The following is a 17,894-nucleotide window of genomic DNA, read 5'->3' as shown; positions in this document are numbered from 1 at the left end:
AGGAGGCTGCAGGACATTAGTCTGCACTGTGTTCATATACCAGACATGTTATTAAGGAGGCTGCAGGACATTAGTCTGCTCTGTGTTCATATACCAGACATGTTATTAAGGAGGCTGCAGGACATTAGTCTGCACTGTGTTCATATACCAGACATGTTATTAAGGAGGCTGCAGGACATTAGTCTGCACTGTGTTCATATACCAGACATGTTATCAAGGAGGCTGCAGGACATTAGTCTGCACTGTGTTCATATACCAGACATGTTATTAAGGAGGCTGCAGGACATTAGTCTGCTCTGTGTTCATATACCAGACATGTTATTAAGGAGGCTGCAGGACATTAGTCTGCTCTGTGTTCATATACCAGACATGTTATTAAGGAGGCTGCAGGACATTAGTCTGCTCTGCGTTCATATACCAGACATGTTATTAAGGAGGCTGCAGGACATTAGTCTGTACTGTGTTCATATACCAGACATGTTATTAAGGAGGCTGCAGGACATTAGTCTGCACTGTGTTCATATACCAGACATGTTATTAAGGAGGCTGCAGGACATTAGTCTGCTCTGTGTTCATATACCAGACATGTTATTAAGGAGGCTGCAGGACATTAGTCTGCACTGTGTTCATATACCAGACATGTTATTAAGGAGGCTGCAGGACATTAGTCTGCTCTGTGTTCATATACCAGACATGTTATTAAGGAGGCTGCAGGACATTAGTCTGCACTGTGTTCATATACCAGACATGTTATTAAGGAGGCTGCAGGACATTAGTCTGCTCTGTGTTCATATACCAGACATGTTATTAAGGAGGCTGCAGGACATTAGTCTGCTCTGTGTTCATATACCAGACATGTTATTAAGGAGGCTGCAGGACATTAGTCTGCACTGTGTTCATATACCAGACATGTTATTAAGGAGGCTGCAGGACATTAGTCTGCACTGTGTTCATATACCAGACATGTTATTGAGGAGGCTGCAGGACATTAGTCTGCTCTGTGTTCATATACCAGACATGTTATTAAGGAGGCTGCAGGACATTAGTCTGCACTGTGTTCATATACCAGACATGTTATTGAGGAGGCTGCAGGACATTAGTCTGCTCTGTGTTCATATACCAGACATGTTATTGAGGAGGCTGCAGGACATTAGTCTGCTCTGTGTTCATATACCAGACATGTTATTAAGGAGGCTGCAGGACATTAGTCTGCACTGTGTTCATATACAAACTCATATTGATGGGGTTGAGTATTGATCTACAGTTACTCTGCCCTGATGTTCTTCATGTTCTATGATCTCAATGGCTGTTCTCTGTGTGTTCCAGTTCTGCGCTTCGTAGGTCCAGGAGATGACCCGCGTTCCTGTCGGTTCTCGCAGATGATGGAACAGAGGCTGGAGAACGTGTTCTCTGAGGCCCAGGCCAAAGTCCTGGACGTCCACACCAGACTCTCTGTCCAGGTAGAGATATTATAGTACAATGGCCTCCTCCTCACTCAGTAACCCTCTGACCTGTGGAGGTGGTGACTTCATGTGTACGTGGTCCTCTGTAGCTCAGTTGGTAGAGCATGGTGCTTGCAACTCCAGGATAGTGGGTTCGATTCCTGGTACCTCCTGTATGCCAAATGTATGCACACATGTCTGTAAATGGCTTCTATTTGGTATGTGAAGACAGTATGTTGTCTTTCTGCTCTTCATGATGTCCTTGTTACTGGTCCCAGCAGGGCATTAATAAAGTTATACGGTTTTGTATTGTATACACATATCCTAATACATAGCCTGCATCTCTAGATACTCTTATTAAAGCTTCCCACCACAGATCAATTATTTATTGTTTGTATCAGGATAAAGGTAAGACCCAGATGCAGACCGTGTTGAAGTGACAATGTTTATACAGCAATAAGGGCAAAGGTACAGGACGGCAGGCAGGCTCAGGGGCAGACAGAGTGGTCAGGCGGGCGGTCAGAGTGGTCAGGCGGGCAGACAGAGTGGTCAGGCGGGCGGTCAGAGTGGTCAGGCGGGCGGTCAGAGTGGTCAGGCGGGCAGTCAGAGTGGTCAGGCGGGCGGTCAGAGTGGTCAGGCGGGCGGTCAGAGTGGTCAGGCGGAGGTCAGAGTGGTCAGGCGGGCAGTCAGAGTGGTCAGGCGGGCACAGGGTCAAAACCAGGAGGACGAGAAAAGAGAGACTGGGAAAAGCAGGAGTTGATACAAAAACGCTGGTTGACTTGACAAACAAGACGAACTGACAACATACAGACAGAAAACACAGGTATAAATACCCAGGGGGTAGTGGGGAAGATGGGCGACACCTGGAGGGGGGTGGAGACAAGCACAAGGACAGGTGAAACAGATCAGGGCGGGACGGTTTGGACGTAGGGATTTTACCTCTAACTGTTTCAAATTGAAGGAACAGTTGATATTTATACCAGACTTGTGTTGATGCCTTGTTGTGGCTTATTTTAGATGTTATGACATTAAACTTCAGTACAAACAAATGCAAAGAGTCTAAATATGGGTCGTCCGATTGGTCATTTTGATGTGTGGTACAGTTTGTGTGGATTAAATCTCAAAGCATTTTGCTCCTACTGTTTTCACAGCTCTGCAGTTGAAGAGGTTTGGCACTAGCAAAGCAAAATGCAAGCTGTGTATAATTGGAGCATAATTATCATTCCTAAGTGCATTGTTCATGTGCCATTGTAAATAGAAGCTGTTCTCTGATCTGAACTGATGTGTTTAGGGAGACAGTGTTTGTGTTGTTTTAATGAGCTTCCTAGCTGCCGTGGTAACATGTCCACTATATTATGTATGTATGTCAAGGTTAGTTTTTAGGTTTTGTGTAGTTGACGTTATGAACACTTTCCCAGTGGCGAATGGCCAGTTTCACTCTTCACAGTCGGAGTAATATCTTTATGGATTTAAGCATATTTTGTTATGCTAATTATGCCATTACATTTATACCTCCTCTGTAACTTATTAAACATTAAAGTAGATTGATCTAAATTGAAATTATGTTGTGCAACTTTGTCTCTATGCCCCCCTTTCCCCCTCCCCCCTCTCTCTCCTCTCTCTATCTCTCCATCTCCCTCTCTCCTCTCTCTCTCTCTCTCTCTCTATCTCTCTCTCTCCTCTCTCTATCTCTCCATCTCCCTCTCTCCTCTCTCTCTCTCTCTCTCTCTCTCTCTCTCTCTCTCTCTCTCTCTCTCTCTCTCTCTCTCCATCTCCCTCTCTCCATCTCCCTCTCTCCTCTCTCTCTCTCTCTCTCTCTCTCTCTCTCTCTCTCCTCTCTATCTCTCTCTCTCCTCTCTCTATCTCTCCATCTCCCTCTCTCCTCTCTCTATCTCTCTCTCTCCTCTCTCTATCTCTCTCTCTCCTCTCTCTATCTCTCTCTATCTCACCATCTCCCTCTCTCCATCTCCCTCTCTCCTCTCTCTATCTCTCTCTCTCCTCTCTCTATCTCTCTCTCTCCTCTCTCTATCTCTCCATCTCCCTCTCTCCATCTCCCTGTCCTCTAGATGCTGAGTGTTTCTCAGTCAGTGGGTTCTCCTGCTGTGTCTCTGGTCTACATGGTGAGGAACGGGACTGCCCCTCTCAACGGCACCGCCGCCTCTAACCTCCTGGGTCAGCTGACCGCAGAGATGGTCGGCTACTTCCTGTTCTACCCACCGCTGGTCATTGCTGAACGTAAGTGTCCTAGTGCCTCCTCGATGCCCTACATCCTCATGATTCACATCAAGTGTCCCCAGAAACAGATCTAGAATCAGGTTACCCCCCAATCCTAACCGTTACCTTTATTGGGATTGAAATACAAAACTGACCTGAGATCAGAGTCTACGTGCCAACTTCATACTACTCCCTAGACACCCCTGTGGGTTTCATATAGCCTGCATGACACACTTCTGTCTGGGTATTTATAGCAGTGAGTAGCATGGGTCTCTTCAGAAGAAGGACTGAGGTACTGGATGGACTTGTATAGAATAACAAGGACGAGTGACGTTCTCCAGCCCTTTGAGTAATTGGATGTTTGTGACTGTTGCTCAGCCATGTTCGTGACTGTTGCCCTCTACAACAATGCATTTTTTTAAATGATTGAGTCACTGTACTGTAAGCTATGGATGCTAAGTTAGACCTAGCCTCCTCCTCCTCCTCTGTAAGCTCTGGATGCTAAGGTACAGCTAGCCTCCTCCTCCTCCTCTGTAAGCTCTGGATGCTAAGGTACAGCTAGCCTCCTCCTCCTCCTCCTCTGTAAGCTCTGGATGCTAAGGTACAGCTAGCCTCCTCCTCCTCCTCTGTAAGCTCTGGATGCTAAGGTACAGCTAACCTCCTGCCTCCCCCTCCTCCTCCTCCTCCTCCTCTGTAAGCTCTGGATGCTATGGTACAGCTAACCCCCTGCCTCCCCCTCCTCCTCCTCCTCTGTAAGCTCTGGATGCTAAGATACAGCTAACCTCCTCCTCCTCCTCCTCTGTAAGCTCTGGATGCTAAGGTACAGCTAGCCTCCTCCTCCTCCTCCTCTGTAAGCTCTGGATGCTAAGATACAGCTAACCCCCTGCCTCCTCCTCTGTAAGCTCTGGATGCTAAGGTACAGCTAGCCTCCTCCTCCTCCTCCTCCTCTGTAAGCTCTGGATGCTAAGGTACAGCTAACCTCCTCCTCCTCCTCTGTAAGCTCTGGATGCTAAGATACAGCTAACCCCCTGCCTCCTCCTCTGTAAGCTCTGGATGCTAAGGTACAGCTAACCTCCTCCTCCTCTGTAAGCTCTGGATGCTAAGGTACAGCTAGCCTCCTCCTCCTCCTCCTCCTCCTCCTCCTCCTCTGTAAGCTCTGGATGCTAAGGTACAGCTAGCCTCCTCCTCCTCCTCCCCCTCCTCTATAAACTCTGGATGCTAAGGAACAGCTAACCTCCTCCTCCTCCTCCTCTGTAAGCTCTGGATGCTAAGGTACAGCTAACCTCCTCATCCTCCTCCTCTATAAACTCTGGATGCTAAGGTACAGCTAACCTCCTCCTCCTCCTCCTCTGTAAGCTCTGGATGCTAAGGAACAGCTAACCTCCTCCTCCTCCTCCTCTGTAAGCTCTGGATGCTAAGGTACAGCTAACCTCCTCATCCTCCTCCTCTATAAACTCTGGATGCTAAGGAACAGCTAACCTCCTCCTCCTCCTCCTCTATAAACTCTGGATGCTAAGGTACAGCTAACCTCCTCCTCCTCCTCCTCTATAAACTCTGGATGCTAAGGTACAGCTAACCTCCTCCTCCTCCTCCTCTGTAAGCTCTGGATGCTAAGGTACAACTAACCTCCTCCTCCTCCTCCTCCTCCTCTGCAAGCTCTGGATGCTAAGGTACAGCTAACCTCCTCCTCCTCCTCCTCCTCCTCTGTAAGCTCTGGATGCTAAGGTACAGCTAGCCTCCTCCTCCTCCTCCTCCTCCTCTGTAAGCTCTGGATGCTAAGATACAGCTAACCCCCTGCCTCCTCCTCTGTAAGCTCTGGATGCTAAGATACAGCTAACCTCCTCCTCCTCCTCTGTAAGCTCTGGATGCTAAGGTACAGCTAACCTCCTCCTCCTCCTCTGTAAGCTCTGGATACTAAGGTACAGCTAGCCTCCTCCTCCTCCTCTGTAAGCTCTGGATGCTAAGGTACAGCTAGCCTCCTCCTCCTCCTCTGTAAGCTCTGGATGCTAAGGTACAGCTAACCTCCTCCTCCTCCTCCTCCTCTGTAAGCTCTGGATGCTAAGGTACAGCTAGCCTCCTCCTCCTCCTCTGTAAGCTCTGGATGCTAAGGTACAGCTAACCTCCTCCTCCTCCTCTGTAAGCTCTGGATGCTAAGGTACAGCTAACCTCCTCCTCCTCCTCCTCTGTAAGCTCTGGATGCTAAGGTACAGCTAGCTTCCTCCTCCTCCTCCTCCTCCTCTGTAAGCTCTGGATGCTAAGGTACAGCTAACCTCCTCCTCCTCCTCTGTACGCTCTGGATGCTAAGGTACAGCTACCCCCCTCCTCCTCCTCTGTAAGCTCTGGATGCTAAGGTACAGCTAACCTCCTGCCCCCCCCCCTCCTCCTCCTCTGTAAGTTCTGGATGCTAAGGTACAGCTAGCCTCCTCCTCCTCCCCCTCCTCTATAAGCTCTGGATGCTAAGGTACAGCTAACCTCCTCCTCCTCCTCTGTAAGCTCTGGATGCTAAGGTACAGCTAACCTCCTCCTCCTCCTCTGTAAGCTCTGGATGCTAAGGTACAGCTAACCCCCCGCCTCCCCCTCCTCCTCCTCTGTAAGCTCTGGATGCTAAGGTACAGCTAACCTCCTCCTCCTCCTCTGTAAGCTCTGGATGCTAAGGTACAGCTAACCTCCTCCTCCTCCTCCTCTGTAAGCTCTGGATGCTAAGGTACAACTACCCCCCTGCCTCCTCATCCTCCTCTGTAAGGACAGGTCACATCTAACTAGGCTGTTCCAGTGTTCCCTCCCTATAGCAGCTGTGTATGTTAAAGGACGAATGAGCAGTCACAGGGAAACGGTGTGAGTAAACAATGTTCCCAGTACACTCTTCTAGTCTACCGTCTGCCTGCTCCCTCCATTTGAACTGGGAGAACGAACAAACAAATGCACTCCGATCAGCACAGAGAGAAATGCCATTCTGAGACGCTGGTCCAAGACGTTCCCTTGCATCACAGACAGTTTTCCAAACATCTGGGAAGAGCGGCACATACTTCTCCTCCGAAACTCACACCGGGGTCACCCCTCACCCTTGATCCATGACTACCCAGGATGCACTTGGGGTGACCCATGTGACCCTGTTTACGAGAGGGTTGCGCCACGGGGCTGTGCTCTGACATACAGTACATCTGCTAACATCATTACTGTATTCATTAAGGGGTGGGCAGATGGCTGCTTGGTTTACATTGGACAGCATGGGCCAGATAAGAAGCATGAATGTTAATGAGTGTTGCGCTGACCCTCCACTTTGTGCTGTGAATAAATCAAGTGATGAGCATCATATAATGTGGGCACAGAGAAGGGGGGGGGGGGGCAGTGTAGAATAGTGAGTAAAATAGCACAAGAGGAAGACTGAGTGGAGCGAGAAGCACAGAGTTGAAGACAGGAAGCAGATTCATCAGAGGGAAAGAGAGAGATGAGAGATAGTTTGCCTTGTTGGTTTAGATTCAGCAGAGGGAACGAGAGAGATGAGAGAGTTTGCCTTGTTGGTTTAGATTCAGCAGAGGGAACGAGAGAGATGAGAGAGTTTGCCTTGTTGGTTTAGATTCAGCAGAGGGAAAGAGAGAGATGAGAGAGAGTTTGCCTTGTTGGTTTAGATTCAGCAGAGGGAACGAGAGAGATGAGAGAGAGTTTGCCTTGTTGGTTTAGATTCAGCAGAGGGAACGAGAGAGATGAGAGAGTTTGCCTTGTTGGTTTAGATTCATCAGAGGGAAAGAGAGAGATGAGAGAGTTTGCCTTGTTGGTTTAGATTCATCAGAGGGAAAGAAAGAGATGAGAGTTTGCCCTGTTGGTTTTGTACCTCTGCCATTCGTAATATTACAGTTTTATAGGGAGGTGAGGGAGGTCTCTGCCATTCGTAATATTACAGTTTTATAGGGAGGTGAGGGAGGTCTCTGCCATTCGTAATATTACAGTTTTATAGGGAGGTGAGGGAGGTCTCTGCCATTCGTAATATTACAGTTTTATAGGGAGGTGAGGGAGGTCTCTGCCATTCGTAATATTACAGTTTTATAGGGAGGTGAGGGAGGTCTCTGCTGTTCGTAATATTACAGTTTTATAGGGAGGTGAGGGAGGTCTCTGCTGTTCGTAATATTACAGTTTTATAGGAAGGTGAGGGAGGTCTCTGCCATTCGTAATATTACAGTATTACAGTTTTATAGGGAGGTGAGCGAGGTCTCTGCTGTTCGTAATATTACAGTTTTATAGGGAGGTGAGGGAGGTCTCTGCTGTTCGTAATATTACAGTTTTATAGGAAGGTGAGGGAGGTCTCTGCCATTCGTAATATTACAGTATTACAGTTTTATAGGGAGGTGAGGGAGGTCTCTGCCATTCGTAATATTACAGTATTACAGTTTTATAGGGAGGTGAGGGAGGTCTCTGCTGTTCGTAATATTACAGTTTTATAGGGAGGTGAGGGAGGTCTCTGCTGTTCGTAATATTACAGTTTTATAGGGAGGTGAGGGAGGTCTCTGCCATTCGTAATATTACAGTTTTATAGGGAGGTGAGGGAGGTCTCTGCCATTCGTAATATTACAGTATTACAGTTTTATAGGGAGGTGAGGGAGGTCTCTGCCGTTCGTAATATTACAGTTTTACAGTTTTATAGGGAGGTGAGGGAGGTCTCTGCTGTTCGTAATATTACAGTTTTATAGGAAGGTGAGGGAGGTCTCTGCTGTTCGTAATATTACAGTTTTATAGGGAGGTGAGGGAGGTCTCTGCCATTCGTAATATTACAGTTTTATAGGGAGGTGAGGGAGGTCTCTGCCATTCGTAATATTACAGTTTTATAGGGAGGTGAGGGAGGTCTCTGCCATTCGTAATATTACAGTATTACCGTTTTATAGGGAGGTGAGGGAGGTCTCTGCCGTTCGTAATATTACAGTTTTATAGGGAGGTGAGGGAGGTGTCTGCCGTTCGTAATATTACAGTTTTATAGGGAGGTGAGGGAGGTCTCTGCCATTCGTAATATTACAGTTTTATAGGGAGGTGAGGGAGGTCTCTGCTGTTCGTAATATTACAGTTTTATAGGAAGGTGAGGGAGGTCTCTGCCATTCGTAATATTACAGTTTTATAGGGAGGTGAGGGAGGTCTCTGCCATTCGTAATATTACAGTTTTATAGGGAGGTGAGGGAGGTCTCTGCCATTCGTAATATTACAGTATTACAGTTTTATAGGGAGGTGAGGGAGGTCTCTGCTGTTCGTAATATTACAGTTTTATAGGGAGGTGAGGGAGGTCTCTGCCATTCGTAATATTACAGTTTTATAGGGAGGTGAGGGAGGTCTCTGCCATTCGTAATATTACAGTTTTATAGGGAGGTGAGGGAGGTCTCTGCCATTCGTAATATTACAGTTTTATAGGGAGGTGAGGGAGGTCTCTGCTGTTCGTAATATTACAGTTTTATAGGGAGGTGAGGGAGGTCTCTGCCATTCGTAATATTACAGTTTTATAGGGAGGTGAGGGAGGTCTCTGCCATTCGTAATATTACAGTTTTATAGGGAGGTGAGGGAGGTCTCTGCCATTCGTAATATTACAGTTTTATAGGGAGGTGAGGGAGGTCTCTGCCATTCGTAATATTACAGTATTACAGTTTTATAGGGAGGTGAGGGAGGTCTCTGCCGTTCGTAATATTACAGTTTTATAGGGAGGTGAGGGAGGTCTCTGCCATTCGTAATATTACAGTTTTATAGGGAGGTGAGGGAGGTCTCTGCCATTCGTAATATTACAGTTTTATAGGGAGGTGAGGGAGGTCTCTGCCATTCGTAATATTACAGTTTTATAGGGAGGTGAGGGAGGTCTCTGCTGTTCGTAATATTACAGTTTTATAGGGAGGTGAGGGAGGTCTCTGCCGTTCGTAATATTACAGTATTACAGTTTTATAGGGAGGTGAGGGAGGTCTCTGCTGTTCGTAATATTACAGTTTTATAGGGAGGTGAGGGAGGTCTCTGCTGTTCGTAATATTACAGTATTACAGTTTTATAGGGAGGTGAGGGAGGTCTCTGCCATTCGTAATATTACAGTATTACAGTTTTATAGGGAGGTGAGGGAGGTCTCTGCCGTTCGTAATATTACAGTTTTATAGGGAGGTGAGGGAGGTCTCTGCCATTCGTAATATTACAGTTTTATAGGGAGGTGAGGGAGGTCTCTGCCATTCGTAATATTACAGTTTTATAGGGAGGTGAGGGAGGTCTCTGCCATTCGTAATATTACAGTTTTATAGGGAGGTGAGGGAGGTCTCTGCCATTCGTAATATTACAGTTTTATAGGGAGGTGAGGGAGGTCTCTGCCATTCGTAATATTACAGTTTTATAGGGAGGTGAGGGAGGTCTCTGCCATTCGTAATATTACAGTATTACAGTTTTATAGGGAGGTGAGGGAGGTCTCTGCCGTTCGTAATATTACAGTATTACAGTTTTATAGGGAGGTGAGGGAGGTCTCTGCTGTTCGTAATATTACAGTTTTATAGGGAGGTGAGGGAGGTCTCTGCTGTTCGTAATATTACAGTTTTATAGGGAGGTGAGGGAGGTCTCTGCCATTCGTAATATTACAGTTTTATAGGGAGGTGAGGGAGGTCTCTGCCATTCGTAATATTACAGTATTACAGTTTTATAGGGAGGTGAGGGAGGTCTCTGCCGTTCGTAATATTACAGTTTTACAGTTTTATAGGGAGGTGAGGGAGGTCTCTGCTGTTCGTAATATTACAGTTTTATAGGAAGGTGAGGGAGGTCTCTGCTGTTCGTAATATTACAGTTTTATAGGGAGGTGAGGGAGGTCTCTGCCATTCGTAATATTACAGTTTTATAGGGAGGTGAGGGAGGTCTCTGCCATTCGTAATATTACAGTTTTATAGGGAGGTGAGGGAGGTCTCTGCCATTCGTAATATTACAGTATTACAGTTTTATAGGGAGGTGAGGGAGGTCTCTGCCGTTCGTAATATTACAGTTTTATAGGGAGGTGAGGGAGGTGTCTGCCGTTCGTAATATTACAGTTTTATAGGGAGGTGAGGGAGGTCTCTGCCATTCGTAATATTACAGTTTTATAGGGAGGTGAGGGAGGTCTCTGCTGTTCGTAATATTACAGTTTTATAGGAAGGTGAGGGAGGTCTCTGCCATTCGTAATATTACAGTTTTATAGGGAGGTGAGGGAGGTCTCTGCCATTCGTAATATTACAGTTTTATAGGGAGGTGAGGGAGGTCTCTGCCATTCGTAATATTACAGTATTACAGTTTTATAGGGAGGTGAGGGAGGTCTCTGCTGTTCGTAATATTACAGTTTTATAGGGAGGTGAGGGAGGTCTCTGCCATTCGTAATATTACAGTTTTATAGGGAGGTGAGGGAGGTCTCTGCCATTCGTAATATTACAGTTTTATAGGGAGGTGAGGGAGGTCTCTGCCATTCGTAATATTACAGTTTTATAGGGAGGTGAGGGAGGTCTCTGCTGTTCGTAATATTACAGTTTTATAGGGAGGTGAGAGAGGTCTCTGCTGTTCGTAATATTACAGTATTACAGTTTTATAGGGAGGTGAGGGAGGTCTCTGCCGTTCGTAATATTACAGTTTTATAGGGAGGTGAGGGAGGTCTCTGCCGTTCGTAATATTACAGTTTTATAGGGAGGTGAGGGAGGTGTCTGCCGTTCGTAATATTACAGTTTTATAGGGAGGTGAGGGAGGTCTCTGCCATTCGTAATATTACAGTTTTATAGGGAGGTGAGGGAGGTCTCTGCTGTTCGTAATATTACAGTTTTATAGGAAGGTGAGGGAGGTCTCTGCCATTCGTAATATTACAGTTTTATAGGGAGGTGAGGGAGGTCTCTGCCATTCGTAATATTACAGTTTTATAGGGAGGTGAGGGAGGTCTCTGCCATTCGTAATATTACAGTATTACAGTTTTATAGGGAGGTGAGGGAGGTCTCTGCTGTTCGTAATATTACAGTTTTATAGGGAGGTGAGGGAGGTCTCTGCCATTCGTAATATTACAGTTTTATAGGGAGGTGAGGGAGGTCTCTGCCATTCGTAATATTACAGTTTTATAGGGAGGTGAGGGAGGTCTCTGCCATTCGTAATATTACAGTTTTATAGGGAGGTGAGGGAGGTCTCTGCTGTTCGTAATATTACAGTTTTATAGGGAGGTGAGAGAGGTCTCTGCCATTCGTAATATTACAGTTTTATAGGGAGGTGAGGGAGGTCTCTGCCATTCGTAATATTACAGTTTTATAGGGAGGTGAGGGAGGTCTCTGCCATTCGTAATATTACAGTTTTATAGGGAGGTGAGGGAGGTCTCTGCCATTCGTAATATTACAGTATTACAGTTTTATAGGGAGGTGAGGGAGGTCTCTGCCGTTCGTAATATTACAGTTTTATAGGGAGGTGAGGGAGGTCTCTGCCATTCGTAATATTACAGTTTTATAGGGAGGTGAGGGAGGTCTCTGCCATTCGTAATATTACAGTTTTATAGGGAGGTGAGGGAGGTCTCTGCCATTCGTAATATTACAGTTTTATAGGGAGGTGAGGGAGGTCTCTGCTGTTCGTAATATTACAGTTTTATAGGGAGGTGAGGGAGGTCTCTGCCGTTCGTAATATTACAGTATTACAGTTTTATAGGGAGGTGAGGGAGGTCTCTGCTGTTCGTAATATTACAGTTTTATAGGGAGGTGAGGGAGGTCTCTGCTGTTCGTAATATTACAGTATTACAGTTTTATAGGGAGGTGAGGGAGGTCTCTGCCATTCGTAATATTACAGTATTACAGTTTTATAGGGAGGTGAGGGAGGTCTCTGCCGTTCGTAATATTACAGTTTTATAGGGAGGTGAGGGAGGTCTCTGCCATTCGTAATATTACAGTTTTATAGGGAGGTGAGGGAGGTCTCTGCCATTCGTAATATTACAGTTTTATAGGGAGGTGAGGGAGGTCTCTGCCATTCGTAATATTACAGTTTTATAGGGAGGTGAGGGAGGTCTCTGCCGTTCGTAATATTACAGTTTTATAGGGAGGTGAGGGAGGTCTCTGCCGTTCGTAATATTACAGTTTTATAGGGAGGTGAGGGAGGTCTCTGCCATTCGTAATATTACAGTTTTATAGGGAGGTGAGGGAGGTCTCTGCCATTCGTAATATTACAGTTTTATAGGGAGGTGAGGGAGGTCTCTGCCATTCGTAATATTACAGTTTTATAGGGAGGTGAGGGAGGTCTCTGCTGTTCGTAATATTACAGTATTACAGTTTTATAGGGAGGTGAGGGAGGTCTCTGCCGTTCGTAATATTACAGTTTTATAGGGAGGTGAGGGAGGTCTCTGCCATTCGTAATATTACAGTTTTATAGGGAGGTGAGGGAGGTCTCTGCCATTCGTAATATTACAGTATTACAGTTTTATAGGGAGGTGAGGGAGGTCTCTGCCGTTCGTAATATTACAGTATTACAGTTTTATAGGGAGGTGAGGGAGGTCTCTGCTGTTCGTAATATTACAGTTTTATAGGGAGGTGAGGGAGGTCTCTGCTGTTCGTAATATTACAGTTTTATAGGGAGGTGAGGGAGGTCTCTGCCATTCGTAATATTACAGTTTTATAGGGAGGTGAGGGAGGTCTCTGCCATTCGTAATATTACAGTATTACAGTTTTATAGGGAGGTGAGGGAGGTCTCTGCCGTTCGTAATATTACAGTTTTACAGTTTTATAGGGAGGTGAGGGAGGTCTCTGCTGTTCGTAATATTACAGTTTTATAGGAAGGTGAGGGAGGTCTCTGCTGTTCGTAATAATACAGTTTTATAGGGAGGTGAGGGAGGTCTCTGCCATTCGTAATATTACAGTTTTATAGGGAGGTGAGGGAGGTCTCTGCTGTTCGTAATATTACAGTATTACAGTTTTATAGGGAGGTGAGGGAGGTCTCTGCCGTTCGTAATATTACAGTTTTATAGGGAGGTGAGGGAGGTCTCTGCCATTCGTAATATTACAGTTTTATAGGGAGGTGAGGGAGGTCTCTGCCATTCGTAATATTACAGTATTACAGTTTTATAGGGAGGTGAGGGAGGTCTCTGCCGTTCGTAATATTACAGTATTACAGTTTTATAGGGAGGTGAGGGAGGTCTCTGCTGTTCGTAATATTACAGTTTTATAGGGAGGTGAGGGAGGTCTCTGCTGTTCGTAATATTACAGTTTTATAGGGAGGTGAGGGAGGTCTCTGCCATTCGTAATATTACAGTTTTATAGGGAGGTGAGGGAGGTCTCTGCCATTCGTAATATTACAGTATTACAGTTTTATAGGGAGGTGAGGGAGGTCTCTGCCGTTCGTAATATTACAGTTTTACAGTTTTATAGGGAGGTGAGGGAGGTCTCTGCTGTTCGTAATATTACAGTTTTATAGGAAGGTGAGGGAGGTCTCTGCTGTTCGTAATAATACAGTTTTATAGGGAGGTGAGGGAGGTCTCTGCCATTCGTAATATTACAGTTTTATAGGGAGGTGAGGGAGGTCTCTGCCATTCGTAATATTACAGTTTTATAGGGAGGTGAGGGAGGTCTCTGCCATTCGTAATATTACAGTATTACAGTTTTATAGGGAGGTGAGGGAGGTCTCTGCCGTTCGTAATATTACAGTTTTATAGGGAGGTGAGGGAGGTGTCTGCCGTTCGTAATATTACAGTTTTATAGGGAGGTGAGGGAGGTCTCTGCCATTCGTAATATTACAGTTTTATAGGGAGGTGAGGGAGGTCTCTGCTGTTCGTAATATTACAGTTTTATAGGAAGGTGAGGGAGGTCTCTGCCATTCGTAATATTACAGTTTTATAGGGAGGTGAGGGAGGTCTCTGCCATTCGTAATATTACAGTTTTATAGGGAGGTGAGGGAGGTCTCTGCCATTCGTAATATTACAGTATTACAGTTTTATAGGGAGGTGAGGGAGGTCTCTGCTGTTCGTAATATTACAGTTTTATAGGGAGGTGAGGGAGGTCTCTGCCATTCGTAATATTACAGTTTTATAGGGAGGTGAGGGAGGTCTCTGCCATTCGTAATATTACAGTTTTATAGGGAGGTGAGGGAGGTCTCTGCCATTCGTAATATTACAGTTTTATAGGGAGGTGAGGGAGGTCTCTGCTGTTCGTAATATTACAGTTTTATAGGGAGGTGAGAGAGGTCTCTGCTGTTCGTAATATTACAGTATTACAGTTTTATAGGGAGGTGAGGGAGGTCTCTGCCGTTCGTAATATTACAGTTTTATAGGGAGGTGAGGGAGGTCTCTGCCATTCGTAATATTACAGTTTTATAGGGAGGTGAGGGAGGTCTCTGCTGTTCGTAATATTACAGTTTTATAGGAAGGTGAGGGAGGTCTCTGCCATTCGTAATATTACAGTTTTATAGGGAGGTGAGGGAGGTCTCTGCCATTCGTAATATTACAGTTTTATAGGGAGGTGAGGGAGGTCTCTGCCATTCGTAATATTACAGTATTACAGTTTTATAGGGAGGTGAGGGAGGTCTCTGCTGTTCGTAATATTACAGTTTTATAGGGAGGTGAGGGAGGTCTCTGCCATTCGTAATATTACAGTTTTATAGGGAGGTGAGGGAGGTCTCTGCCATTCGTAATATTACAGTTTTATAGGGAGGTGAGGGAGGTCTCTGCCATTCGTAATATTACAGTTTTATAGGGAGGTGAGGGAGGTCTCTGCTGTTCGTAATATTACAGTTTTATAGGGAGGTGAGAGAGGTCTCTGCCATTCGTAATATTACAGTTTTATAGGGAGGTGAGGGAGGTCTCTGCCATTCGTAATATTACAGTTTTATAGGGAGGTGAGGGAGGTCTCTGCCATTCGTAATATTACAGTTTTATAGGGAGGTGAGGGAGGTCTCTGCCATTCGTAATATTACAGTATTACAGTTTTATAGGGAGGTGAGGGAGGTCTCTGCCGTTCGTAATATTACAGTTTTATAGGGAGGTGAGGGAGGTCTCTGCCATTCGTAATATTACAGTTTTATAGGGAGGTGAGGGAGGTCTCTGCCATTCGTAATATTACAGTTTTATAGGGAGGTGAGGGAGGTCTCTGCCATTCGTAATATTACAGTTTTATAGGGAGGTGAGGGAGGTCTCTGCTGTTCGTAATATTACAGTTTTATAGGGAGGTGAGGGAGGTCTCTGCCGTTCGTAATATTACAGTATTACAGTTTTATAGGGAGGTGAGGGAGGTCTCTGCTGTTCGTAATATTACAGTTTTATAGGGAGGTGAGGGAGGTCTCTGCTGTTCGTAATATTACAGTATTACAGTTTTATAGGGAGGTGAGGGAGGTCTCTGCCATTCGTAATATTACAGTATTACAGTTTTATAGGGAGGTGAGGGAGGTCTCTGCCGTTCGTAATATTACAGTTTTATAGGGAGGTGAGGGAGGTCTCTGCCATTCGTAATATTACAGTTTTATAGGGAGGTGAGGGAGGTCTCTGCCATTCGTAATATTACAGTTTTATAGGGAGGTGAGGGAGGTCTCTGCCGTTCGTAATATTACAGTTTTATAGGGAGGTGAGGGAGGTCTCTGCCGTTCGTAATATTACAGTTTTATAGGGAGGTGAGGGAGGTCTCTGCCGTTCGTAATATTACAGTTTTATAGGGAGGTGAGGGAGGTCTCTGCCATTCGTAATATTACAGTTTTATAGGGAGGTGAGGGAGGTCTCTGCCATTCGTAATATTACAGTTTTATAGGGAGGTGAGGGAGGTCTCTGCCATTCGTAATATTACAGTTTTATAGGGAGGTGAGGGAGGTCTCTGCTGTTCGTAATATTACAGTATTACAGTTTTATAGGGAGGTGAGGGAGGTCTCTGCCGTTCGTAATATTACAGTTTTATAGGGAGGTGAGGGAGGTCTCTGCCATTCGTAATATTACAGTTTTATAGGGAGGTGAGGGAGGTCTCTGCTGTTCGTAATATTACAGTTTTATAGGGAGGTGAGGGAGGTCTCTGCCATTCGTAATATTACAGTTTTATAGGGAGGTGAGGGAGGTCTCTGCCATATGTCGGCAGCGGCTGGCTCCACTCTTCAAAGGCAATTACCACAGTAAATAATTAACAGTGGGGGTTTATCAGTGTGCACAGTAGAACACCTCAGGCCCTGTTCAGACAGAGACGGCCCTAAATCTCACTCTCCACTTCCAACGTTACTGTTTTCAGCCTGGAGATTTCCTGGGAAGGTCAGGGGATTTTTCAGACTGTTCATATATATATAGATAGATAGATAGATAGATAGATAGATAGATAGATAGATAGATAGATAGATAGATAGATAGATAGATAGATAGATAGATAGATAGATAGAAATCAAATGTGGTGATGAGTTTTTAAGCTTGTCTTCTGTGTTTTCTTCCTTTCAGTGGCATGTGTGTGTGTGTGTGTGTGTGTGTGTGTGTGTGTGTGTGTGTGTGTGTGTGTGTGTGTGTGTGTGTGTGTGTGTGTGTGTGTGTGTGTGTGTGTGTGTGTGTGTGTGTGTCTGTTTCTACATTTAAGAAGCCTAACTCTGTGCCAAGGTTTTAGTAAGGCTGTGCCAGTTGATAATGTATCTAAAAACCAGAATGTGGATGACGGAAAACCAAACAACTCATCAAGTAAAGAATCATCACAACACAACACACATTCACTTGTTGAATATTTGATGAGTGTTTGACTTGTAAACTACTGTTTAGAGTACATGTTGTTTTCCTATATTCAACAAGGGAATCGCACACAACCTGCTCCTTTTAAATCCATCCAACAAATACCTTTCAGAATGCTGTGTTTTCCATCCCTAGGCCTCTCTTACTTCAGCAGTGGAGCTCTGAGGTTTATGTGAAACATCATCACAGATTAAGCAGCATGATTGTGCACGGCTGAGACTACAGTATTGGACAGTGTTAAAGAGATTGTGCTGACAGCCCTGCAGTAGTAACGGGTAACAGGCCAGACCATCCATTGTTCCCCTACTCACTCATACAGTGGCAGAGGGTGATGTGACAGGCTTGCAAATCTTTAGAAATGAATAAAAGAACCCCCCCCAGACAGATGTGTAGAGGATGTTTGGGGACGTGCTGAGAATGGAGAGGAGGGGGGGACTAGTGCCAGCCTCACAGCCGGACGGCCATTTTAGAGCTGTTATCACTGCCAGTTTGATTGTGACACCTGAACCAGATGTCTCTCTCGCTCTCACTCTATACAACTCTACCCCAGTCTCTCTTTCTGTACCGTGTCTGATTTCATAGGCCAGTGAAAC

General features: G+C 45.4%; 1 protein-coding gene across 1 annotated transcript in view; it reads left to right on the top strand.

Annotated features, from left to right (window-relative positions):
* The window catches only part of LOC109877483 (UPF0606 protein KIAA1549L-like), a 178,824-nt gene that overhangs the window by 90,644 nt on the left and 70,286 nt on the right, over nucleotides 1–17,894 (top strand). Inside the window, 2 exon segments of the mRNA XM_031812402.1 lie at nucleotides 1,327–1,460; nucleotides 3,509–3,677. Coding sequence (XP_031668262.1) covers nucleotides 1,327–1,460; nucleotides 3,509–3,677 — 303 coding nt within the window.

Source organism: Oncorhynchus kisutch, unplaced genomic scaffold (genome assembly GCF_002021735.2).
Source record: "Oncorhynchus kisutch isolate 150728-3 unplaced genomic scaffold, Okis_V2 Okis03b-Okis08b_hom, whole genome shotgun sequence".
Classification (NCBI taxonomy): domain Eukaryota; kingdom Metazoa; phylum Chordata; class Actinopteri; order Salmoniformes; family Salmonidae; genus Oncorhynchus; species Oncorhynchus kisutch.
The sequence above is the reverse complement of the archived record's forward strand: the minus strand, read 5'-3'. Positions and strand labels throughout refer to the sequence as shown.